The 26,789-nt window shown below is 43.7% G+C and overlaps 2 protein-coding genes across 3 annotated transcripts in view; one reads left to right on the plus strand and one right to left on the minus strand.

The window, feature by feature from the left end:
• The window catches only part of LOC100914511 (myosin-7B), a gene marked incomplete at its 5' end in the record, with an annotated part of 33,355 nt that extends 23,199 nt beyond the window's left edge, over nucleotides 1–10,156 (plus strand). The window contains 14 exons of the mRNA XM_031953901.1: nucleotides 573–699; nucleotides 860–978; nucleotides 1,070–1,266; nucleotides 2,940–3,289; nucleotides 3,514–3,638; nucleotides 3,780–3,895; nucleotides 5,307–5,499; nucleotides 5,724–5,927; nucleotides 6,498–6,623; nucleotides 7,573–7,743; nucleotides 8,614–8,718; nucleotides 8,819–8,914; nucleotides 9,111–9,248; nucleotides 9,426–10,156. Of these exons, the coding sequence (XP_031809761.1) occupies nucleotides 573–699; nucleotides 860–978; nucleotides 1,070–1,266; nucleotides 2,940–3,289; nucleotides 3,514–3,638; nucleotides 3,780–3,895; nucleotides 5,307–5,499; nucleotides 5,724–5,927; nucleotides 6,498–6,623; nucleotides 7,573–7,743; nucleotides 8,614–8,718; nucleotides 8,819–8,914; nucleotides 9,111–9,248; nucleotides 9,426–9,437 (2,079 nt within the window). The remainder of the gene's footprint in view (nucleotides 1–572; nucleotides 700–859; nucleotides 979–1,069; nucleotides 1,267–2,939; nucleotides 3,290–3,513; nucleotides 3,639–3,779; nucleotides 3,896–5,306; nucleotides 5,500–5,723; nucleotides 5,928–6,497; nucleotides 6,624–7,572; nucleotides 7,744–8,613; nucleotides 8,719–8,818; nucleotides 8,915–9,110; nucleotides 9,249–9,425) is intronic.
• Nucleotides 9,815–26,789, minus strand: part of TRPC4AP (transient receptor potential cation channel subfamily C member 4 associated protein) — an 83,468-nt gene continuing 66,493 nt past the window's right edge. For both annotated transcript variants that reach the window (XM_031953902.1, XM_031953903.1), the window contains exons 10-19: nucleotides 24,513–24,644; nucleotides 23,462–23,520; nucleotides 20,982–21,083; nucleotides 20,255–20,338; nucleotides 19,109–19,199; nucleotides 17,605–17,745; nucleotides 16,423–16,531; nucleotides 14,134–14,246; nucleotides 12,166–12,372; nucleotides 9,815–11,565 (exon numbers count right to left, since the gene is read on the minus strand). In XM_031953902.1, coding sequence (XP_031809762.1) covers nucleotides 11,428–11,565; nucleotides 12,166–12,372; nucleotides 14,134–14,246; nucleotides 16,423–16,531; nucleotides 17,605–17,745; nucleotides 19,109–19,199; nucleotides 20,255–20,338; nucleotides 20,982–21,083; nucleotides 23,462–23,520; nucleotides 24,513–24,644 — 1,176 coding nt within the window. In that variant the 3' untranslated portion in view covers nucleotides 9,815–11,427. The remainder of the gene's footprint in view (nucleotides 11,566–12,165; nucleotides 12,373–14,133; nucleotides 14,247–16,422; nucleotides 16,532–17,604; nucleotides 17,746–19,108; nucleotides 19,200–20,254; nucleotides 20,339–20,981; nucleotides 21,084–23,461; nucleotides 23,521–24,512; nucleotides 24,645–26,789) is intronic.

Here is a 26,789-nt window from a genome sequence, read left to right on the forward strand (position 1 = left end):
TAAGCTCGTTACAAATATCTCATTATCAGTCAGTGACCCGGGAGGTAGGTACTACTGTTATCCCCATTTTACAGATGAGGAAACTGAGGAAAACTGAGGTTAAATGACTTGTCTTGGATCACACAGCTAGTAATAACAGTAGTAGTAGTAGTAGTAGTAGTAGTAGTAATAGTAGTAGTAGTAGTAGTAGTAGTAACTGTTATATAGACCTTACTATGTTCCAGGGACTCTGCGAAGCTCGTTACAAATATTATCACATTGTAAGTCAGTGACCCGGGAGGTGGATACTACTGTTATCCCCATTTTACAGATAAGGAAGGTGAGGCAGAGGTTACTGAACTCAGGTCTTCCTGACTCCAGGCCCCATAATACTTACTGCTTTTGATTCCTGACCTGAAGACCCTTCCAAAGCTTGATCCTTTGTCAGACTCTTTCCCCTTTGCCCTGTCCTCAGATCCACAAACTTGAAAGCCCACCGATGCCTGACTTTGTTTCCACTCTCTGGGACCCCCGCCACTCCTCTTCCCACTTTCTGCCTTCTGATACACTCTGACCCCTCTCCCCCAACACAGACCAACACAGAGAAGCTCTGTCGGGCCTCAGAGGATCATCTGAGCGAAGCCAAGGTCAAGATCGATGAGCTGCAGAGGCAGCTGGCCGACGTGACCGCCCAGCGGGGGAGACTGCAGACTGAGAATGGTGGGAAGGCTATCTGGGTGGAGGGAGGGGCCATGATCTGGGGTGGAGGGAGGGGGTGGTCCGAGTGCAGGAGGGGGGATGATCCGGGAGCTCCTCTTGTCGACCCCTCACTCTATCCCTTGTGGTTCTCCCCCCCCCCCCCCCCCCCGCCCCCCTCCAGGAGAATTGAGCCGGCTGCTGGAGGAGAAGGAGTCTCTGATCAGTCAGCTAAGCCGCGGGAAGATCTCGGTGACCCAGAGCCTAGAGGAGCTGAGGCGGCAGCTGGAGGAGGAGACCAAGGTCCCGGGCCGGGAGGATGGCCGGGGAGAGCTGGGAAAGGAAGGGGCGCCCGGCTCCCGACACCCTCTCATTCTCCGTCCTCTCCACACAGGCGAAGAGTGCGCTGGCCCACACGGTGCAGGCGTCTCGGCATGACTGCGAGCTGCTCAGGGAGCAGCACGAGGAAGAGGCGGAGGCGCAAGCCGAGCTGCAGCGGCTCCTGTCCAAGGCCAACGCCGAGGTGGCCCAGTGGAGGAGCAAGTACGAGGCGGATGCCATCCAGAGGACCGAGGAGCTGGAGGAGGCCAAGTAAGGAGCCCTGAGCCAGCCCGCTGCCTGCCCACCCACAGGTCCCAGACCCCTGGCAGCGACCGTGTGTGTGACCACTCTCCTGTCCCTAACGGCCAGGTCCCGAAACCCTGTTCTGCGGCTCTGTGAACACCTGGCCGGGAACGTGCTCTGACCCATCTGTGGTCATTCCACTCCCCCACTCCCCTTAGAGGCCACCAGGTGACCCAGCGGGTGGACTGCTGCTGCTGGAGTAGGGAAGACATGAGGTCAAATGCAACCTTAGACACTCACTGTGTGACCCTGAGCAAGTCCTTTGCCTCAGTTTCCTCATCTGTAAAATGGGAATAACAGCATCTACCTCCAGTTGTTTTTTTAATAAATAATAATAGCTTTTTATATTACTTCCAGTTTTATTAACATTAAAATAATGGAAAAGATCCATAATGCACATATATGTATTTATGCATATATGTGTATAGCTGTACATATGCATAAATATGTATACGTACATATATTACATATATATATAGATAACACAGATATGTATGTGTGCATATATATTTTTTATTAGGAGTCTTTTAGCCCTAAACATTCACCCTGTGTTCTCAAGTTTTCTCTCTCCCTCCCTATTCTCCCTCCCCTAGACTGCAAGCAATCCAATATAGGTTAAACATACTCAATTCTTCCAAACATATCTCCACACTTACATTGTGCAAGAAAATCAGATCAAAAAGAGAAATAAATGAAAATTAAAACAAATAATACCACCACCAACAAAAAGATGAAAATTCTATGTTGTGATCCATACTCAGTTCCCACAGTCCTCTCTCTGGGTGCAGATGACTCCATCACAAAATCATTGGAACTGGCTTGAATCACCTCATTGTTGACAAGAGCCATGTCCATCAGAATTGATCATCATATAATCTTCTTGTTATAGTGTACAATATTCTCTTGGTTCTGCTCATTTCACTTAGCCTTAGTTTGTACAAGTCTCTCCAGGCCTCTCTGAAATCATCCTGCTGGTCATTTCTTACAGAACAATAATGTTTATTCCATAACATTCATATACAACAATTTATTCAGCCATTCTCCAACTGACAGGATCTACTCGTTTCCAGTTCTTTTCCACTACAAAAAGGGCTGCCACAAACTTTTTTTGCACATGTGGGTTCTTTTCCCTTTTTGATTTTTTTTTTTTTTTTTTTTAGTATTCAGAGACCCTGCTGGACCAAAGGGTTTGATACGCCCTTACAGTTTGATAATCCTTTGGCATAGTTCCACACAGAAACTCCAGGAATCCAATGAGAGAATATTTGTTAAAAAAAAAAAAAGAAAAGAAAAAAAAGTTCTTAGCACAGTGCCTTGCATTTAGTAGGTGTTATATCAATGCTTATTCCCTTATTCCCCCTTGGCCTTATGGGGCCCTGTCTCTGACCAACAACCCCACTTCCATATGGTCAGTGGAAAGAATAATGGCAGAAGTTAGAATAATGGAGTTCAAATCTAAGGTCCTTTTCAGTTCTGCATCTGCACTCCTACAATTACTTTGATGTCTAGGACCCTGTGACTGCCATGTTCCTGATCTCATGAACATTTGGCCACGATCCTGCCCTGTGGCCCCATGCTGCTGACCCTGTGACTTTGAGGACCTTTGGCCACAACCCTGTGCTCTCTCCCCCCGGCCTCAGGAAGAAGTTGGCGGCCAGGCTTCAGGAGGCCGAGGAGGTTGCAGAGGCAGCCCACGCGCGGTGCTCGTCCCTGGAGAAGGCCAAGCTGCGGCTGCAGACGGAGGTGGACGATGTGAGCCTGGAGCTGGAGCGCTCCACCTCGGCAGCAGCCGCCCTGGACAAGAAGCAGCGCCTTCTGGAGCGGGCCCTGGAGGAACGGAGGCGTCAGGAGGAGGAGACTCAGCGGGAGCTGGAGGCCGCCCAGAGAGAGGCCAGGAGCCTGGGCTCGGAGCTCTTCAGACTCCGGCACAGTCATGAGGAGGTGCTCGAAGCCCTGGAGACTCTCAAAAGGGAGAATAAGCACCTCCAGGGTATGAAGCTCTGACCCATCCTTACAGCAGCATCTCAGGGGCAGAGGTCGTCCTGGGGGTCAAGGGATTCCAAAGTCACTGGGGTCATTTTGTAGGGTCAGCATCATCCTGACCCGTGAAGGTCATTCTGGGATCTAAGAGGGGAGCACTGGGATTGAACAGGGGCCATCCCACGGGGGGGTCATGCTCTGAGGTCGAGTCTCACACTTTCCCATCCTCCCCAGAGGAAATCAGTGACCTCACTGACCAGATCAGCCTCAGTGGGAAGAATTTGCAGGAGCTGGAGAAAGTGAAGAAAGCACTGGAAGGAGAGAAGAGTGAGCTCCAGGCCGCGCTGGAGGAAGCTGAGGTCAGAGCGGCTGGACGCACATTGCTCTCGCTGGTCTCCACGTGCTGACCCACCCAAACTAACCCACTCATGCTGACTGCCAGGACGCTGACCATCCAACGAAACCCACACTGCCCCTGACTCCCTCTCACTGCCTTCTAGGGGGCCTTGGAGCTGGAGGAGACAAAGACTCTGCGGAGCCAGCTGGAACTGTCTCAGGTGAAGGCTGACATGGACCGCAAGCTGGCAGAGAAGAATGAAGAGAGTGAGAACCTCAGGTGGGAAGTCTAGAGGCTGCCCCAGTCAGCCCATGCGGCCCCCCACCCCTTGCACAGAGTGAGCTCCCTGGGGGGACTCCAGGCCTGTCCCCACTCCTGGGGAGGTGAAAAACCCTGACAGAAGTCCTTTGTGCTCCTAAACCTCTGTACATGTGGAGGGGTATGCATGTGCATGTGTGAGAGAGAGACACAGAGACAGTATGTTTGTGTGTCCGTGTGTGAGACAGAAACGTATGTATGTGTGTGTGTGAGAAACACAGTATGTATGTGTATGTGAGTGTGTGGCAGACGTGTGTGTATATGTATGTATGTACCTGTGAGTGTGTCTAACAGGCACAATATGTATATCTGTGTGAGACAGAAACAGTATGTCTGTGCATCTGTGAGACAGACAATATGTTATCCGTGTATGAGACAGACATGTATGTATGTGGATGTGTGTGAGAAACAAGCAGTATGTTTGTGTATCTGTGAAAGTGTGTGAGAGACAACAGAGAGAGGAAGGGAGAGATGGAGAGAGAAAAAGAAATAGACAAAGACCAAAGAAATGACCTGAGGCTGGTATAATTGTAATAAGAATCTAAAACAGTTCACCAGTCAATAACCATTTTTATTATGGGGGATCAGGGAGAGAATCCCAGAAATGAGGGACTAGCGAAAATACCCAGAATCTGGAGTTGGAATGTCTTGTGCCAAGAGGAGGGAGGCCGGTGTCACTAGATCAGAGTCCAGGGAGTGAAAGGAATAAAGAGTAAAAAGACAGAAAGGCAGGAGGGATGGAACGAACTTGAGAGAAGAGGCTGATGAGCAAAGGTGGCAAAGGGTTAGTCTAGCAGTGGCCGTGAGGACCCAGGAGCAAGCTGCTGCTGCTGCTGCTGCTGCTCTTCCTCCTGCTCCTCCTCTTCTTCCTGTTGTGTTGGGGGGCATGAGGGAAGGAACCATTGGCTCTGGAAGAAAGTGACCATGGTACAGTGGCTTCCAGAGGGAGCCAGGCTCCTAAAAAATTTCATTAGCCTGGAGGGATTTCACAGATAAAGGGAACATCTGACCAAACATCAGAGAACTTTTATTCAGAGATTAAACTCTCTTACAATCCCAGCATCTCCAAGATGACAGGGACCCACAGTGCAATCTAGTCCAAGACCTAATGGAGCCAAAGTCCTCCCTCCGATATCCCAGACAAGGGGCCATCTGGCCTTTTCTGGAATACTTCTGTGATGGGGTGCTCCCTTTCCATTTGGGGGTAACTCCTCATTGGATGGAAGCAGAGGGCAGTGGCAGCTAAGAAAGGACCAGGGGGGCTAGGATCTGCCATCCGAGTTGACAGGCGTTGATAGCAGAGAAGAGCCCCCACCGGCCGTCTGGACAGGAGACCCTCGGTATTGAGCCCACTCTGCCCCTCCTTACCCAGGCGCAATCACCAGCGCACAGTGGAATCCCTGCAGGCGTCGCTGGATGCTGAGGGCCGGGCGCGGAACGAGGCACTGAGGCTTAAAAAGAAGATGGAAGGGGACCTGAACGAGCTGGAGCTGCAGCTGGGTCACGCGACCCGCCAGGCCAGCGAGGCCCACGCAGCTACTCGCCTGCTGCAAGGCCAGCTCAAGGTGAGACGGTGGCCGAGGCAGGATGGGGAGCACGGGGAGGCGTCCGAAAGCTACTGGCACAGCCAGGGAGCTGGGGCTCCGCAGGGGCTTAGAAAATGGCTAGGAGTCATGGGGAATTTAGGGAGAAGTGGGGCACAAAGGACCTGTGGGCAGACCTAGGGAGCTGTGAGTTGGACAAATGCAGGCCCAAGCCTTTCCTGGAGCTCACCCCGTCTTCTCTCCAGGATGCCCAGGTGGCCCAGGACGAGGCACAGCGTGTGGCCGGGGAGCTTCGGGAACAGGCCCAGGCCTTGGAGCGTAGGAATGGGCTGTTGCTGGCAGAGCTGGAGGAGCTCCGGGCAGTGCTGGAGCAGGGCGAGAGGGCCCGCAGACTAGCTGAGCAAGAGCTGCTTGAGGCCACTGAGAGGATCAACCTACTGCACTCCCAGGTAAGCACCCAAGCTTCACACAGGGCTGTGCACATAGTAGGTGCTCAATAAAGATCTGCACAACTCCTAGTATATTTTTTATATTTATTACTATAATCTTTACATTTACTAATGTATTATAATTTATGTGAATATTTTGTATGCACGTCTAAAATATGTTGAATTATCACAAGACCCAGAGCGTGCTGGAGAGTAGGGCATACCAGGCTCTGGCTCCAAAATGGGACACACCAAACACTGAGCACAGAAACACAGGGCTTGAAGACCCCAGAGATCCCCTTCTTCAGAGGCCCATGAGTCCTTTCTGCAGAGGGCTTGCCTGGGGCATCTGACTGTCCTTAGCAAGGTTTCTTAAACCTGTCAACGTGGGTTTTTGTTTTTTAAAATATTTGTACTTTAAAGTAATCCTGTGTATTTTATTTTATGCATTTATGCAGTAACGCCAAGAAGAGGTCCATAGATTTCACCAGTATGTGGAGAATTAATAACCCTTACCTAGGAGGGACCCAACCTAGATCTGATTTTTTCTCTTTTCTCTCCGCCCCCATCTCAACCCCCATGTGCTTCCAGAACACAGGCCTGGTCAGCCAGAAGAAGAAATTAGAGGCTGATGTGTCACAACTCAGTAGCGAGGTAGAAGAGGCCGTGCAGGAAAGCCGTGAAGCTGAGGAGAAGGCGAAGAAAGCCATCACTGACGTGAGGGTCCAGAGGCTGGGCTGGGAAGGGACCAGTCTCGGGGAGGACCAGCCTGGTCCATCTCAGAGCTGAAAGAATTGGGCTGGGACTACAACAGGAAGGCTTTGGGACAAAAGGAAGGACTTCCCAGAAAGATGATCACGGGATCATAGACTCCGAGCTGGAAGGGATGCCCCCATTTTACTCATGAGCTCTGGAGAGGTTGACATGATGCCCGAGATCATACTGGTCCTAAGTGATGGAGTCAATCTGAATCCTGGTCTTCTGACTTCAAATCAGAATCAATCTCCTCTAGAGTCAAAAGGCAGTTTAGAGATCTAGCTCAAACCCCTCCCCCCTTTTAGCAAAGAAACTGAGGCTTTGAGAAGCTGTCGGTAAGGCAAGGTCACAGTGACAGAACGAAAATCGGAACCCAGATTTTCTAAGGAAATCCAATTATCTTGATACCATGTAGCCTCTATGAGGAAGTGGGGAGGTCTCAGCAAGGGGGAAGAATGGAATGACCCTCGGAAGGGGGCAGGGATGGTCAGTCAATAAACATTTATTAAGTGCCTACTGCGTACCAGGCACTATGCTGATCTCTGCAGATACAAAGGCAAAAGGCAGTCCCTGCTCTCGGAGAGCTCACATTCTAATGGAGGAGACAACATGCAAACCACCTATGTACAAACAAGTTATGTACAGTTTAAATCGGAGATCACAACAGAGGGAGAGGATTAGTATAAGGGGGTGATGGGGAAAGGCTTCCCGAGGAGAGTGGGATTTTAGCTGGAAAGAGGCCAGGAGGCGGAGATGAAGGAGAACATTCCAGGTACGGGAGACAGCCAGTGACAACACCCAGCCTGGAGATGGAAGTGTTTCGCACCCATGTCGCCGGACTGAAGAGTACGTGCAGGTGAGGAAGAGTAGGCTCCTGAGAGTCTGTGCCTTCTGCCCCGACCCCTTGCAGGCTGCTATGATGGCTGAGGAGCTGAAGAAGGAACAGGATACCAGTGCCCACTTGGAGCGGATGAAAAAGACACTGGAGCAGACAGTGAGGGAGCTACAGGTTCGGCTGGATGAAGCTGAGCAGGTGGCCCTCAGGGGTGGCAAGAAGCAGGTCCAGAAGTTGGAAGCAAAGGTCAGTCCTTCTCCAATGTATCCCCATTCCCCAGAACTTCTGAAACATTGCTCCTTTCCCCGCCTCTGTCTCCCTCCCAATGGTTTCCATCATGATCTGATTCACCCAGTCACCCCCTGAGGTTCTCCTGGCCTTGCTCTGAGGCTCCAGTCCTCCTCCCCAACATTTTCTAGTGTAGGAAATCAAGACTCGGACTCTTTGTGGCAGGAATCTTGTCTCCCTTCCCCCAGGACTTGATTACTGCTAGGCACTGGAGGACTCATTAAACTGACATTACACATGCAATCAACTGCTTAGAGAGCTGAGGGGTTTCATCACCAAGCAGCTCCTGTCCTCGCCTCCCTCAGTGGGGAGCAGGATGTCTCCTCTCCTTGGTGATCCCTTAAGCATCCCACTGATACATGGGGAACAACTTGAATAATCCCAAAGAGAGGGAGCCCCCTAGATTCTGAGATGCTTCCAACCCCACTCTCCCCAATCCCTCCCCCCCCAGACCCTGGCCACCAGTACTTCCAGATCCCTCTTGGGCACTTCTGCCCTCTCCCCTGCTCCTTCACATCTGTCCTTGGCCTCAGACCCAATTCCTCACTGCCTACTGACTGCTGGACCCAGTTCTGGGTATCCAACCCATATCCTCAATCTCCTTGTTCTTTTTTCATGCCTTCTCTCCTCGGCATGGTTATTGTCTCCTGGTTCTAGGGAGATCAAACATCTAGAGCTGGAAGGGACTTACAGAGGAGGAAACAGGCCCTGGAAGCGGGGATTGGCCCAAGGTCATACAGCTCATAACTCCATCAGCTCTGCTGCCACAATACCAAGATCCTACCTCCCTAAGTCACGGCCCCGGGCTCATCTACTCTTGTTCTGCAGGTACGGGAACTGGAGCTGGAGTTGGATGGGGAACAGAAGAAGAACGTGGAGGCCCAGAAAGGCATTCGCAAACATGAGCGCCGAGTGAAGGAGCTCACCTATCAGGTCAGTGGGACCCAGGCTGGGGATGTCAGAGCTGGATAATCTCTCAAGCTACAAGCCTAGGCCACAGCTCTGAATGATCCCCACTTTCTCTCCTCCCCAGGCTGAGGAAGACAGGAAAAACCTGGCGCGGATGCAGGACCTTATTGAGAAGCTACAGAGCAAAGTCAAGAGCTATAAGCGCCAGTTTGAGGAGGCGGTGAGTACGTGTGCAAAAGCACGTGCGGCTCTGACCCGGGCATTACTTTTCCTATGTTATAGAAGTAAAAACTGAGTCCGAGAGAAGCGTGTCTTGGCCCAAACACCCACATACAACTCTTTGTGCGTAATCCTACATGGTAGGCACTTAATATGATGCTTATTAATGGACTGATTCTCTGATTGCTCCTTCCCAGGAGCAACAGGCCAATTCCAACCTGGTGAAATATCGGAAGGCTCAGCACGAGCTCGACGATGCAGAGGAACGGGCAGACATTGCAGAAACCCAGGTTAACAAGCTCCGGGCTCGCACTCGGGATGCCCTGACCCCGAAGGTGAGGGGCTGGGGAGAGAAGGGCAATAACTTGCTCCCCAAAGTGAAAGGGGAAGAGAACAGAAACAAGTTCCACAAGGGAGGAGGAATTCCTTCTTTGCAGGGCTGTCTGTGACTGTGGGAGGGAGGGAAGCAGCGGGAATGGGTGGTGAACTCATATGTCTCTGCCATTCCTCAGCATAAAGAGTGAAGGCACGGAGGCCCACGAGCCCTTAGAGGCCTACGATCTGAAGAGAAGTGGTTGCTGCAACAGCACCATGGACCCCTGACTCACTGCTTCCTTATCCTATCTGGAGGACCTTCAACTCCATAACTTACCATAATTTTCCCTCCAATCCCTTCAAATTTCCCAAATAAATGCAACTTTCTCAAACCCAGAATGCTTCTCGTTCCTTTTGCTTGAGGGAAGGGGAGACTAAGAGTAATGAAGAACCTGAGGGTTGGACTCAGGCCCCCGGGGAAAATCTGTACAAAGGGAGGAAAACTGGGCCTAGAGCACATCCCTAGTCTATCCAGTCTCCCAGAGCCTAGCATTGCTTACCCAAACAAAGGTCAGTTCCACACCCCTCACTTAAAATACTTTAATACTCTCCATCTAATAATCAGTTTATTTGCTGTTAATAAATTGGCAATACTGTGGTGCGGTCCTCATCCTTGGGGAAGGGGAAGAGCTTTTCCAGGGAGAGCTGATCTGTGTGGGGCGACTGGGGGCGAAGTCCCTCAGAGGAAGGACTGAGTCATTCAAGGGATACAACTCCATGACAATTGAATTTAAAGAAGACAACCTTTTTCCTTTCCCAGACCTATTGGCAGAACTCCAGGGAGCATGGGGCTGTTGGACCAAGGCATTGGGACCCAGCCCTCCCTGGGGAAGATACCCAGCTCTGCTGGGGGCAGCTCCCTTGAGTCCAGTACGGGAAGAAAAACGACTTAAGACTATCTGAGGATTTAAGGGGGAAAACATGGGGTAGGTCAGAGGGACGACACATCTTTTCATGAGTGACCTGTGGGTTAAAAGGTGGCAAAACAAAAAAGGAAGATCAGACAGCAGGGGAGAAGGATCAAATAAACAGGAAATTGATGGGGCAGGCCAAACCTCATCCCCGGGGCTCAACCTGGGAAGGAAGCCTGAGGAATCAGGCCTACTGTCCAAGGGGCTGGATTGGTCCTGGGCTAACCAAGGTGAGATTCCCAGAGGGTGGGCCCAGAGGGGTTAAGGACTCTCTGGACCCCTTTTTCTGTGCTCTTCATCAGCACTGGGCCATCTTACCAGAGACCGAGAGACGACATATCTCTAAGCAGTCTGAATTCTGGGGAGTTGGACACTGTGGGGAGCTTCCTACTACTCCTTTCTGGCCTCTCTCTCTCTGGCTCCAGAGAAGGCCCAGTATCCCAATGGTTGGGGTGCCCAGTATGCCCTCTCCCCCTCTCTCCAGCCCCACTCCCCTTGCATGGAGGACTGAAATGCCAAAGTGGGAGGAGGTACCGCAGAAAAGCGCTGAGCAAACATCTGAGATGTGAAGATTTTAAGTTCCACTCGGCCACAGGTGGGGGCAGTGAATAACATCTAAGCAATGGACTGACGCTCCTGCCCAGTATTTTAAGGAAAAGGATTCTCCCTGGGGGAGAAAAACGATGAGAGGCCTGGAGGGAACACTAGATAAAAAGATGGAGACCCTCAAATTCAGTACCAGGTCTCAGGAGCAAGGGAAAGAGAAGAAATAATGAGTCCGCCTACGGCCCTTGCTCAGGGAACATCTGAGTTCATGTATCAGTGACCCGGGCCAGGAGCCGGCAGCACAGGCCTAGCCTCAGAAATGGCAACCAAACAGAGGGCCTGGTGATACTGGTCAGGAAAAGCTTCAGTTGTGAGGGATTAGGGACGGAGAGGCAGGAAAGAAGGAAAGAGCTCTCGGTAAGCCCTGCCTCCCCCAGGGAGAAAAATAGCACTGTCTCTTCTGGGAAAAGGTAATTTCTCCTTCAAACCAGAAGTCCCTGAAATGTCCCATCCCAGGAGCAATGGGAGCAGGGGATGGAAGGGGGAGTAGCAATAGGGGCAGGAGTGAAGAAAGGGGCCCACACGGTCCATGGATCCAAATGGAGAAGTGCACACACACCACACTGTAATCCCTGAATCACCACTGTCTGCAAGATGTCCTCAGAGGCCTGGCCCTGGCAGGTCACTCCTCTGTGAAGTTTCTGTCTATGTCCATATAGGGCTCTTCAATATAGCTGACCAGAGCACAGGGTGACGTCCGGTCAGGACTTAGCAGGATGGACACAGTCTCTTTCCAGTAGGTAAAACTAATACAGGAGCTCTGTGAAGAAGGAAAAAGGTGAAAGGGTTGTGGAAAGGGCCCAAGATAGCACAACCACGTATTCCATTTCATTTTCCCCCACCCAAGGCTAGAAAAGGATCTCATAGTTTCTCACCTCATCTCCCCCCAGCCAGTTTTATCCTCCAGCTAGGACCGAGGCCTTGCTGAGGGAGGGGAGATAGACAAACCTGTGTCTAGGCCATTTGGTATACAGAAACTGGATATCTTAGTCCACACTGCCCTCAGGAAGAGATGAATAGCTTCCTGGCTCTAGGACTTTGGGAGAATTTCCTCTAGCAGCTTTGATTTCCATGACAAGAAGGGGCCTATGTATAGACCTGGCTCAGGTTTCCCCTCTTGTTTTATGCTATTTATTTCCAGGCAGTATAGAATTCAAAGTTGTGTGACCAGAAGTGCCCCTTTTCAAAGGACTAAGCAGAAACAGTGGATGCTCAAGGCAGGACTCTTTCTCATCTCCTCCCTCTGTCATCCCCCCAAGCAGCATAGGCCCAAAGAATAAGCTCCATTCACAGCCTCCACCCCCCAATCCCCAGATGTGATAATATCTGCCCACCCCACTGGGCTCCCATACACTCCTACATTCTCTAAGCAGGTGCTGTCCTTGTCCTTATGGAGGTAGTGCTGCTGCCAGAAGCGCAGGAGACTGTGAAAGTTGTTGAGGATGAAGCCAGGGTATTTCTCATCATATTCCATCTTCTGGAGGGCATTCAGATACCCAGGCAGTTTGTCTTTCCTCCGAGCAAGCATCAGGATCACCAGACTGGTATTTAGGCAGCTGACGTTCTCCTGAAATGCCCCAGCCCCACCCCATCCCAAAGCAATGAGTTCAGAGGCAGGACAGTGGGTCTGGAGCCCAGACAGGATGAAGGGACCAAGGATCAGATTAAGGGGAAAAATGAACTTAATTTTATGAGGCTAGACACAATAAGAATGGGCAGGAAAGAAGCTTGAAAGCCTTTAGGTCTGACCTGAGATATGGAAATGAAAGGGGATGCCCATGCCAGAGGCTTAATTAGGGGTTTCCCATTTCTTCCCACAAAATTGGGCTTAGGTGTGGTAAGCTTAGGGTCATAGGCTGAAGCTCTTCAGCCTCATGAAGAGAAGTTTCAGGAACACAACCATTTGAAACACAATTAGGAGCCAGGGGTAGAACTTGTAAAAGAAAATTTCAATTAAAGATGAAGAAAAAAGTTCCTAACAGTCACAGCTGTCTAAAGTGGGTTCTTAACCACTGGAGATCATCAAGTAATGTCTGAATGCTATAAAGGGATCTCTGCTTAACTAAGGGATGGACTAGATGACCCTTAGGCCTGCAACCCTGTAATCCTAAAGCACAACAGACGATCACAAAACAATGCTTCCTGCCTTAACTGGCCAGCAGTAATTACAGCCAATCTAGTTCCTAACAGAAATTTCCTGGATTAGAAATAAAAGGACCTGGATTCCAGTATTTGGTGTTCCAGTTCTGCCACTTGACAGCTTCTAGCTCAAGGAATACACAATATTCAGTAATGACACCTCTAAATTGGGGAGGCTAATCTCAGACCATCTACTACTATTTTTACTAATACAGGAGGAAGATTGGATCTGTAAATGCTTCCTAAAGCTCAAAGTTTTTGTTAAGTAAATAAGAGCAATTGTAGCCGAGATCTCTGAATTCAGTATGAGCTCCCAGGACCAGTCCCAGATGTCCAGGGAGGGCTGTCTCTCTAATTGCATTGATTATCCCTAATAACCCCCTGAAGTTAGGAAGCTTGCCACACCTTATCTGTCACTCACACTGTAGTTTCAGCCCAATTTCTTTTGTTTGTTTGTTTTAATTTTGCTCATCAGAGATGAAGACTATTTAGGCACCCATCCTTCGTATACATTCTTCATAAACTGAAAAGACCACTAAGACTTCCACTTTCCCAACTTCTCCTCAACTCTCCTATTTTCCAAGCTTTTGCTTCATCTCACTCCACAGTCCTTGCCTCTCTTCTGAGCCCACTATAAACCATCTCCTTATAGAACCCAGTACTTGGGTAAGAAGTTCACCACCGTAATAATAGACTGATGTACTTGGGATATACCATTCTCTTCCGAGGATCAGGATGAAAAAAACAGCTAAGCAAATGAACCAAGCAAATGACAGTGCTGTCCCACATTGTTGATATATCCTATCTGGTATTAACCTGTCACAGTATAACTTGTTGAGGGCTTCGATGGTATTTTTTCCTTATAGAAGTTAAGGATCCTTCCTTTTTGATCTACCTTAGTAGCAGTATATACCCTATGCAAGCAAATTTACAAGGTTTCTCCTCCTGGACCAATGACTAAGGATGGTCTTGTTATATCAGAGAAATAAGGTCTCTAGTAGAGAGAATATGCAATTGTTGGAAAAAAGAACAGGATTCCTTCCCCAAGGAGCCCACAAGGTTATATATATATGCACACAGAACAGAGGAAACATGGCCAAAAATATAAAAATCTGAATTACAGAGGCTGTGTTCATGACCTAATACTCGGGTTAGCTATATACTCAAATGTCACATTTTAGTCTCTTACCTGTGTTAAAGTCTGTACATGAATAATGTTAATGAGACGGAAAAGGAAAGTAGTTCTGTTGGACATCTGGTACATGTAGGATAGCAGGCGGCACTCTGACAAAACGTGTACAACTGTGGGACAAATAAAAACAGAGTTTGGTCTGCAATTGAAATTAATAACAAATTGAAGAGAGCAGATCTTCCAGTGGGCACTGGCTCAGGCCTAACAAAACAACTTATTAAGTTGCCACCTTTGTTCCCTGAGAGTCCAATTTGTCTCCTTACAGCAATGATCACAAGACACATTGCCCACAGTAGGCATTCAAAACTTGGTTGGTACCTATGAATTACAACTTATTTTGTTCTAACCTCTAAGACAGTCTTCCTATTTGGAGTATCCTCCCTTTCTATCAATCCACATCTCTTTTTCTGTAAAATAATGTCTGAAGTTCATCTCTCTCTAGGGAGCTTATGCTACCTGATTCTAGGCCACGACTACTCTAAATGGAAAGGTCTTGTCTTTCAAGTGTTCCCAGGAGTGGGCAACAATATTGCAAACAGGAACTGAGGGGAATAGTTAGGGTATTGTTTATTCTACTTCAGACTGGTGACAATGTTAATACACAGTGCAAGTCAAGAGTCCTCTGGGGCTCCTAGGTGAACTGCTACAGAGTAGGTATTAACTCATTTATATGACTCTGGGCAATTTCACTAGGAGTGAGAGAGAACTAGGAGTGTGGAATGCTACATTATATTGTCACACATGGTTGATGTACTGGATAGTTTTGGGTTTGCTGAAATGTCTTTTTTCCTTTATTTTCTTGTATGAGAGTGCTCACTGAATAGGGAAAGGAAATGAAAGTGATATAAAAACAAAATATATTTATAAAAATATTTTAACAACAAAGATAAAACAAAAGAGGAGGGTGAACTAAAATGTTTCTGACACTCAGTCTAAACAGCAAATCTCTAAAGAAGAAGCTGGGCAGCCACTGGCAGCTTCCATAGGAATTTTGGCCCATTTTTTTATTTCTTGGAAAACAAGAAAAGTTGTGAGGCATTTTCCCATGAAGATTATGTGGAAAATGGGAGAATTCAATACATTAATAAGAGGAAATTCAAGGAGTCCAGACCTTCTGCTATCCAGAGTCACGTGAGTATTATGCTTGGTTTTGTTAGTCACACCCACAGATCATAATCACTACAAGAAGCATTATCTTCTGAAAAGGAGGACAACTCTATGTAACTGTAAATTCCTTAAAAGTAAGAATTATATTTTATATCTTATATTCTGCAAAACTACTTAAAGTGCCCTATACTGTGTATGGTCAATAAATTCCAAGCAGTGCAGGAGGAAAGCTTGCTAGCTGAGTATAAAGAGATCATTAAATCTAGCTATCCTAAGTTTTTAATTACTTCTCTATTTTGTAGGTAGTAGTGACAATACATATAAAATCAGATGTTGGCTATTGTATCAAAAGGGAAAAAAAACAGAAAATTCAAAGCTTAGGGTTCTGTCCACTTTTGTAAAGTCTAAACAAATGTCAAGTAGAGACCTGGTAAATTTATGACAGATGCTGTTCCAGAAAAATATGAGTCTGGATATAGCCCCTGAAATATAAAACTGAAGGAATGCAACATTTTCATTTACTTATTGACTAAAATTACTTTAATTAAAACAGAAACTTCTGACCCAGCTACCTCTCCCAATGCTCAGTCTTGACATAGTACTCTCATTTATTGTGCTATTATTTTTTACTGTCCCCATGCTAAGCAGCTATAGTTAGTGGATGATCTTGGACAAGTCCCTTCCTTTTCTGGGCCTTAGTTTTCTCATTGATCAAATAATTAAGTTGGATTAGTTGGCCCATATGTATCTTCCCAGTTCTAATATTTTCTAGTTCTATTACAGGACATTAGTTGATACTGGGCTACTCAAATTAAAACATCAACAGTAGTTTGCATCACACAGTAGGGATGAGGGAAGAAAATACCACAATTATAATCGTATCAGAAGAACTAACACTATATTCTCTATCACAGGCCAACCACTAAAAAGCTTAGAAAAGTAGAAGGACTGAGATAGACAATTTTTTAAAATTTGACTACCCCTTTGTGTAAAGTGTCAGTAATGAAAATAGCTTTGAATTGTGTAAAAGGCAAAAAGAGAATTTTAAAAACTAGAAGGAAAATTCAACCACTCCCCAATGACTGCCATTAATAAAGAGAAAGGCTAAAAACAGCTTTAACTTTCACTGATTTCTAATGAATGCATTTCGCTCCCCCAAGACCCATCCTTTCTCTTTACCTTTCATGTCTGATTGGTTTTCAAATCGATCAAGAGATAGTGTGATGCAGCGCACCAGCATATTGGAGTCCACCAATGAACTATTGATCTGGCTCAGGAAAACCTGGAACTAAAGCAGAGAACTCACAGTGTGGGCAGGGGAAAGCATTCAGTATGATTGCACCTCATAGCCCTAACAAAGATAAAGCCATGGATTCCTGTCATACTTACTGCCTGTTCAGCTACTGAGACCTTAACATATGGTTTCTTTTCATTCTTTTCATTATCTGGAGTTAGTAATCAATAGGAAATTTCCTATGGAAATCCATATCTGGTCAATTCCAACTTGGGGCAAACTGATAAGGAGACAGACCCATTGGATTCATAGGCTGACCTAAACTTTAGAAATCCTAACTTCCAAACAACCTGCATGATAAAGCTTCTGATCTCTTTTTACAAGTCTGCTAACTATACCCCAAAGATTATTAACAGAAGGGGACTTTGGAGCTGTACCGCCTTTCTAAAGGCATGTGACTCTTAAAAGCCACTGTATAAATAGATTTGTTTGTAATATAACTCTTTATATGTAATAAAAAATTCCTGAGAAATAACATCTGACACTTTATCTGTCCCACAGTGTTCCAATTAGGCCAGTTCAGATGCAGTTTCCAACATGTTATCTCTGCTAACACTTTTTCTTCCATGTGGGACACTACTCCTTTCTTTCCTTGAATTCTACCCATTCTTCAAAGTCTAGCTCAGATATGACCTCCACCATAGGTTTTCTCTAATGATCCCAGTCCCTATCCATCTTTCCCATTTCTTTCAACACCTAATAATATTTATCATCTGAACCTCACAAACTAATGCAATTCTACCCTTTTGTATGTTTCATTTCACATGCTTTGCCTCCCCAACTAGATCATAAGCTCTTCAGGGGCAGGATCCCTGTCTTCTATGTCTTTTATCTCTTTTCACAACTCCTATTTAGAGCTGAGCATATAGTACGTATTCAATAAATATTTGTTAACTTACTAATTTTTCAGCATTCTCTAGTTTGGGACCTGAAGGTCATCTGCCCTGCAGACCACAAACAGAGCTGAATACTTGACAAGAATTCTCAGACTTCAAAAAAGACATGTTTATACTAACACAATTTTCTGAAGACAGATATGGCAACCACAAGAATTTCTTATATTTTACCTTCTCATCTGTGTTGATATATTTATTGAATCTCTTAAAAGCGTCAATGTTGAATTTCATCAGCTCGCCCAGGAGATCAAAGTAGCTCTGAAGCACATCCCTGGATTTACACTCACTGTCCACGATGCAATATAGAATATGCTATTTTGGAAACAAACCAAAACAAACAGGATTATTGAGCAGCCAGAAAGCTGTTCCCCTGGAGCAGACAGACTGACTAAGCACTTGGAAGTCCCTATTGCTACAAATTGTGAACCACAAAGGTGTGATCTGTTCATGATATAAAGATTTCAACCAAATACTTCCTAGAATCCTAGAGGTAAAGGAGGCCTTGGAGGTCATCCAGTTCAAGCTACAGCCTAGTGGATAAATTTCTAAAATCATTGACAAATAGTCATTTGGCTTCTGTATACTTCTGGTGGCAAGGAGTTTTCTACCTCACAAAACAGCCTGTACCATTGCTGAATAGTTTTCATTATTAGAAAACTCTTCCTTACATGAAGCATAAACTCGTATATACTTAGTCAAACTCAGGTCTATAGAAACCTTCCCTCTGACTGGATCCAAATCTTCAGTAGAAGTCAGAAGTCATTTATTTCTAATGATCAAACACCTCAGGGCTTGACCTGTTTCTAAGCTGGGACAATTTGAGCCACCGAGGTGGCAAGGCTGTCCCTTTGGTTACTGTTAGGATGCAGGTAGGGATTACTGCTAAATGAAGAAGCAGAATTGTCTTTAGAATTAAGGTTTTTACATTTCTTTAGAACTGAGATTGTTCAAGTTTTACTTTTAAAAATAGCTCTCCAAATATTATAGATCTCTTTTGTTAGTATATATTTTTTCTCAGTATATTTAAATTTATTTTCCCCATCTATAACTCGAAAAGGAAATGGGGCCCATCATTTGGTGAAGGAGGAATAATAGCTAGCCAGAATGTGGCACTGGTATTCAGGAAAAAATAAAAGCAGCAGCTGAATATGCCTTTAAGTGTTGTATTCACACAAATACATGGACAAGAATCATACAAAATGAGAAAGTAAGGATGGATTATAATCTGCACCAGAGAAGAGAATACCCACATTCAGGGGAACCATTGGTCCACTTTAGTATAAACCTGAATTAAAGGTAACACTCTTTACAATGTGACAAACTGAGAGGCAGCAGACCCAAGTTCTAGTCTAGGCAAATCACTTCTCTTTGAGCCTCAATTTCCTTTTCTGAAAAAAGGAATTGAATTAAATGACTTCTAAGATTTCATGACCATTTGGGAAATGTTATATAATATCTTTGAGTTACTTAGGGGAATCAGTTTTTTATAAGAAATTCAACCAGATCAGTTAAAATTTTCAAAACACATACAACACACACACACACACACACACACACACACACACACACACACACCCTTCCTCCTCTCTCAATAATCAAACAACAGGGGGAAAAAAAACCCACTGTGCTTTGAGAAAAAAAATTTTTTTAAATCCATCTTCATTTGGGTACTTACCTCTAAAAGGCCCCTCTTTAGTAGGAACATCTGATCAGCATAGGAAGTGGCCCCTCGGAGGAAACTTTCAACAGCCCTTGCTTGCCAAAACCTGTGACCCAAACACAATTTGCTGTTCTCTCTCAATAAAGTTGCCAGCTGTAGATGCCAATCCCATCATTCTAAATTCCAGATACTGTAGTAATACATTTTTTTCTGTGGTTCTACAGGTATGTTCCTTAATTATTTCAAACTTAAAAGATTGGATGTCTTAAAAGGGGAGCCCAGGGCAGTAGGAAAAATATAAATCTGGAGTAAGAAAACCTGAAGTTTGAGGCCAAACTGCTACTTACTAAAAGATTGCCCTTAAGTAAGTTATTTCCCTTCTCTAAATCTCAGTCTCCTTATCTGATAAATGGGAATAATAATACTTGTACTACTTTCCTAATAAGGTTTTAAAGGCTCAAACTAAATAATACATTAACTCTTATAATAATATCGAATAAGTAGTAGTAATGGTAGTTTCATCCTTGACTGGCTGCTATTGGGCTCCTCATAGACAAGGACTTTCTTGGCTATTTCCTTGTTGTTTCTAATATACATAATTTCTTTTTTTTTTTTTTTAATAGCTTTTTATTTAGAAGTTATATGCCTGGGTAATTTTATAGCATTGACAATTGCCAAACCTTTTGTTCCAATTTTTCCCCTCCTTTCCCCTACCCCCAGATGGCAGGTTGACCAATACATGTTAAATATGTTAAGGTATAAATTAAATACAAAGTAAGTATTCATGTCCAAACAGTTATTTTGCTGTACAAAAAGAATCAGACTCTGAAATAGTATATAATTAGCCTGTGAAGGAAATCAGAAAAGCAAGCGGACAAAAATAGAGGGATTGGGAATTCTATGTAATGGTTCTTAGTCATCTCCCAGAGTTCTTTTGCTGTATTATACATACTTTCTAACATGCTCTACTAATACAGCAAGAACTTAATACATGTCTGTAACTCAATATACAAGGGTGAAGAGGGAGAAAGTCTCTATGTGAGGACAACCAAACCCCTAAAGTAACTATGGGAAGAGTTTCTAACATCTCTGTTGACAAACACACATGGCAAGGCTGTGAGGTGCCAGTCATTCCAATAGAGCCACAAATACCAGACCTACCTGAAAGAGGACTCGGTTGGCTCTTTTTTCATGACCTGTAGCAGCCGAGTTAATAAGCCTCTTTTTCCATCACAGACTAAACTCCTAAAATCAAAAGACAAAAGTAAAAGTTCATATAGAGCTAAGAGACTGGAGAAGGAAGAGGCCAAAAAAACAATTCAGCCAAAAACGGAAATCACCACTGTCTAAAAGATTTACAGGGTTTTGAGTTTTAACCCCAGAGTCCAAGACAGGTTTCCTGTGTTGGCAGTGACTGGTGCAGAGAGTTAGGGGAGTCCTTCCAGACTGGCTGAAAGCCACACAGCACAGCAGGCAGCTTCCCTTCCCCTCCAGGACCTGCATCTCCCCAGGAGACTCTAGAAAACTCTGAATTTAACAGCCAAGCACTTCCTTCACACATTTTGGACAAGTTTTTCCTTTCAACTTCTCTTCCCATCAACTCTTGGGCAGTTTTTCCTTTCCCAAACTCCTGGGCAGTGTTCAGATGCTGGACATGTGCCTGAGACTGTTTTAGATTTGGTTATATGAAGGCTGGGGCTGGAAGGAGGACAAACTGGACACACACAAGAAGTTACTTCTCCTTCCTGTTATACTTCCAAAATGTTTGTGCCCATGCCATCATATCAAGTGAAGTATATGACCTTCTTTCCTCACAAAGCAGTAACAGAGTAAATCAAGGTGAGACTGCAGGGACTTCTGCTGAGATTCTCCACTATAAGTGGCTTACCTGTCTGTGTTGACAACTGCATCTACTTCAGGAATATTGGCCTTGAGGGAGATTGCACTGAGTTCATTTAGTTCTTGGCTATTTAACAGCAGATATTTATTCCTGAAACAGATAGGATTTGGGGCAGGTAAGGGAGAATAATTATGGTTTCCACATTGGCCAAAGGCTTTCATTTGGACTATGTAGTTTGTACAGCTGCCATATTCTCAGGTGGCCAGTACACTGACCATCCAAAGCATTTATGGACTGTACTAAATTTTGTACCAAACTGTACTGTCCTTTCATGATTTCACCACAAGTGACATGTGTTTTCTCCCTCAAGCACCAATCACAGGCTCAGAACATAGTATGTACTTCGTGAAGCATAGAAATGATTCAACCCAAGAGAGACATTCCTGTGACTTCAGCTAGGTGTTGTGAGTGTTTGGGAAGAAGAGATCTGTGTGCGTGTGAATGTTCTTTTGAGTTGTAGAATGATACCAAAATACTATAGTGAAGTCAAGTCAGCCTGGAGAGAAATCTTCCTATTTCTTATGGGCAGGAAGATTTCTCCCTAAGCTGACTTGACTACGGTAGATCACTTCTGGTATCCAGAAAATAGGTGGGGCCATTTTCCAATAGATAAATAATCAAAGGATATAAGGTAGTTTTCAAAAGAAGAAATTCAAACTAACAAAAATTACATGAAAGAATGATCAAAATCATTAATAAAAAGAGCAATGGAAATTAAAACTATGAGGTCTTTATACCCATCAGATTAGCAAAGATTTAAAAATGATAGATATGGAACTAGGGTTCTATATGGGAACATAGTCACACTAAAATACTGTTGGTAAAGTTCTGAACTGGCTCAATTCTTCTAGAAAATAATTTGAAACTACACTAGCTAAGTCATTAGGCATAAACCTAAAGAAGCTTAAGGAGAATGGGAAAGGTACTATATATACAAAAATATTTATAGTGGTATTTTTTGTAGTGACAAAGACCTGGAAAGAAAGTGGTTTAGGAAGTGGCTAAAAAACAAAAACAAAACATGGCATACAAATATAATAGAGTATTGCTATAAGAATGACAAATATGAGGAATTGTAAGAAACTTGGGAAGATTTGTATGAACTGATGCTGAGTAAAGTAAGCAGAACTAGGAGAACAATTTACATGATGAACACTATAATGTAAAACAAAGCAATAATGAAAGAGTTCAGACCCACGACCAATGTGATGACCAACTCTGACTTCAGAGGATTTAGGGCAAAGCATTCTTCAGGTGTGTAATGATGCATATGTTTTCAGACATGGTCAATGTGTTGGTTTGTTTTACTTAACTGTACTTATTTGTTACTAGAAAGTTGTTTCATTACTGGAGAATAGATGAAGAGAAAGAGGGGAAGGTTATTAGGAATTGAGTGATGGAAGGAATACCAAAAGAAAATGTTTTTTAAATAATGGATATTTTCTTTCCTTCTTATTGATTTGACCTCCACCTCCTCCCATACAAAATTCTGTTCTTTTTTTTTTTTTTTTTTTTTTTTGGTCTTTCTTTTCTTGGTTACCATAAAATTCACATCAAGTTGTATACTATGGTCTTACAAGATAAATCATTTGAGAGTGAGGACAAGACTGAAAATGCAGGAATTAAAAGGCCTTCCCCAGCTCCCTGAAGTGAAGCTATGACTCAGATGGCATAACTAAAAGTGTTTTCCATATTCACTATGTAAGTCAGTCAGTCAGTAAACATTTATTAAGCCCTTACTATGTGTTGATCATCATGCTAAGTTCTAGGGATACTAAGAAAGACAAAAGAAACTTCTTGCTCTCAAGGAGCCCACAATCTAATTTTGACATTTAAAGTATCTAATGGCTACTACAATATTCTGTTTTATGTGTCTCCTTAAGGAGATTGCAATCTCTTTGAGGGAAGAATCTATGTTTTTTTTTGGTGTATGTCTTCCAACAGACCCAAGTACTAAATGCAAGGAAGATTCTTAATAAACTCTACTGAATTGAATTAAATAGAACATAGAGGAACTCTGTCATGACTCAGTCTATTACTTTCAAGCATTCAACTCAATTCAGGCCTCAACAATACTCCTTAGACACACAACATGATGTAGTTTGGCTAGAAAGAGCACTGGCCTCTGCCTGGACCAGGGTCCAAATACTGTCTCGGACACAGCCTGGCTTAATGACCCTGCTCAGCTTCTCAGTGAAACTTTCCAGGCAGTTTGGCCTAGAAATTGTAGAAGAACTGCTCATCTGCATTCACAGAAGAGTACCCATCAGCAGGAATTCCCTACATCAACAAAATCACAGTATCTAAAAAATATACTTAGAAAGAAGAATGGATGTTTGGTAGAATCATATCAATAGTGTGTACTCTGACAATTTGGCTATCCTAAATTAGGATTAATGACTTGGAGGGGAACAGTGTCTTAAAAACACAGCCAACATAAAACCCCTTTCCAAAAAGATGATACTTACTCATGGTGATCACTAAAACTCTGGAGAAGTCTCAAAAACTGTATCTTTAAGGTGATGTCCTAAGAGAAAGAAAGCAAAATGTCTTCAAAATATATTACAGAGTCTGTTAAAACAAGAATCTCAATTCCATTCTCTAGGCTTGTTACATCATTTGTAAAATGAAGGAAGGCATTAATTAATAAAAGAAGTGCAAGTAAGAATTTTTCTAAGGTTTTCCCTCACATCTAGATTGGCAAAAATAACAAAAGACAAAAATAAAGAATCCTGAAGGAGTTGCGAGAAGACAGACAAATACACTATTGTAGAGTTGTGAATTGCTCCAATAATTCTGGAAAACAATTTCAAATGGCACTTTTGCCATTTGCCATGGAAAAGTTACTATGTTCTATGTACCTCTTTAATCCAGCAATACTAGCAATAGGAATGACCCCTAATGAGGTCAGAGACTGAAGGAAAAGGTCCCATAAATACAAACAATATTTATAGCAGTACTTTTTGTGGCAATAAAAGCCTGCAAACAAAGTAAATGCCCGTCTCTTAGAAAAGAGGTGAACAAAAGAATACATGAATGCAATGGAAAATACTACACCATACAAAATGGCAAGTCGGAAGGCCTTGTGTAAACTGAAGCAGAATAAATGAAGCAAGAGAACAGGCACAATAATGTAAAAGAAAAAAATGAGAGTGAGCAGAACTGTAATTAACACAGTCATCAACCTTGATTCTAGAGGACTGGTGATAAGGGCTGTCTCCTATCACTTGTCAGGGATGTGTTTAGATTACAGAAACATAAGAAGGAAGACACTGTTAAACACAACTATTAAGGTGGCTTGTTTTGCTCAATTCTTCTTCTCTGTTTCAAGAGAAGAGGGAATTGGGAGGGAAGGAGACACTGGAAAATGATGCTTATAATTATTGATAAAATAAATAAATAAAACGGAGTTTGTTTATTTTGTTCCTGTACTCAAGGTCATGAATCCTGTCTTATTAAACTCTCACCTCTACTTATGAATCAAACCCCTGAAAGACAACAATTAATAGAAGAACTTACCGGACTACAGTCACAATTCTGGTTATGTCCATGTAAAACAAGGGTGGATGTTGAATGTTTCCTCCATATCAATTTGTCAAACAGATTATTAAGCCCAGGGATCAATTTGAATTCTGCTATCATTTTATGAACCTAGATGGGGAATAAAGAGACATTAAAAGCAAAATATCCAACTCAGCCACTGATAAATTTCCATATGGAAATTAAAGGAAATTAAAGTTTCCAGAGATAAAAGCCACAAACAAGTCTAGAGGATACTGTCACAAAATAGGGGCCTAAACCACAAAGCTGTGGGCTACCAAACAAGGAATTAAAAGTCCTCACAGGGCACTGTTCTCAAAAATCTTCTCACCACATACTCTGAAGAATCCAAACCTGTCATGAATGAACCACTCAGAGATTAAAGAGATGTTCCTTGGGTGACTGACATGTTGACAGCAGACCAAACAAATTCATGCCAGCTATGCTAATTCACATAAAGAGTTTATCACCATAATACAAAGCCCTTGGTTAACCAGAAGACTAGATTATAGAGAAAACAAGGTCTTCTTGACTTCCTTCACAGAGCTGTCTCCACTGTACTATAGGTATTTCTTTTTTTTTTTTTTTTTTTTAAATTTAATAGCCTTTTATTTACAGGATATATACATGGGTAACTTTACAGCATTAACAATTGCCAAACCTCTTGTTCCAATTTTTCACCTCTTACCCCCCCCCCCCACTCCCTCCTCTAGATGGCAGGATGACCAGTAGATGTTAAATATATTAAAATATAACTTAGATACACAATAAGTATACATGACCAAAACATTATTTTGCTGTACAAAAAGAATCAGACTCTGAATTATTGTACAATTAGCTTGTGAAGGAAATCAAAAATGCATGTGTGCATAAATATAAGGATTGGGAATTTAATGTAATGGTTTTTAGTCATCTCCCAGAGTTATTTTTCTGGGCATAGCTAGTTCAGTTCATTACTGCTCCATTAGAAATGATTTGGTTGATCTCGTTGCTGAGGATGGCCTGATCCATCAGAACTGGTCATCATCTAGTATTGTTGTTGAAGTATATAATGATCTCCTGGTCCTGCTCATTTCACTCGTACTATAGGTATTTCAAGACAGGAGCAAAGTCAGAAAGGACTCCTACAGGAGGTTCATCTAAGCAGTTCTCCTTGATTCCTCCTTCTGGATCTAACGTCAATGTCTACCTCTCAGCAGAGGGTTTGAGATCTGGGAATCCTAAAATATAAGGCCTGAAAGGGGTCACAACATTTATGAACATAAGATACCTGTCTTTATCCAGTTAAGACAAATGATTGTAGAGCAGGTATACTCTAATTTTATAGTCAGTACTCTCGGACAAGACTGTGAAAACCATAGAATTCCCTGCCTTCAGCATTTGGGATTACTCCTTCACTTTGATTGGGTGAGTTTGTGTATTGTCCCTTTTATTAGGACTGGCAAAAGGGAAAAATGTCCCATCTCTGTGGTAGGGAAGACAACTTTATAATCTGTACATACAAAGTAAACATCTGATGATGTTTATACTGTATATATATAGAATTGACAAAATAAAAGAAGGCAAAAAAGAGTATTTTTGGTTCCAAAGCAGAAAGCTTATTCCTGCTTTTGAATACAACATCTCCAGAAAAAAAAACTAACATTTTCCCAAAAAATATCATTTAGATGGCTTAAGGGGATTGTGGGTATATCATCAGATACTGTGTGCTTCAAATGATAGAGGTGAGTGAGGGCTATATGAAATGTTTGGCTGTTGGCTTGTGGGATCAAGTTTAGATAAATGTGAGAAGTGTTCATAGATGCTTAAAAGCTGGGACCCTGTTCTGGAACAGAAAACTAGTAAAAGGCTCCTTCCAGCAGTTTGTACATAAGTTATTTTTATAAGCAAGAACATCTAAACACATGGGAACTTTATGGACTGAGATTCCTTAAATACCAGCTGAACTACTTGTAACAACTGGTCAAACCCTCTGACGATCTCTGGCCAACTGTGGTCCTTGAAGATTCATGTATCCTTAATGGGATCCTGCTGCTATCTGACTAATTTAGCTAATGAATTTAGTTATATGATCTTAGACAAGTCACTTCCCCTCTATGGACCTCAAAATCCTCCTCTTAAAAATTAGGAATGGAGGGAAGCAGGGAGGTGGGAGGAGGGAAGAGAATGCAGATCAGAATATGAAATAAAATTTACTTTAAAAAGCAAAATAAAATAAGAGAGTTATTCTAATAGATCTCTAAAATCCCTTCTGTT

The sequence above is a fragment of the Sarcophilus harrisii genome, chromosome 2, assembly GCF_902635505.1.
Source record: "Sarcophilus harrisii chromosome 2, mSarHar1.11, whole genome shotgun sequence".
In the NCBI taxonomy this organism is placed as follows: domain Eukaryota; kingdom Metazoa; phylum Chordata; class Mammalia; order Dasyuromorphia; family Dasyuridae; genus Sarcophilus; species Sarcophilus harrisii.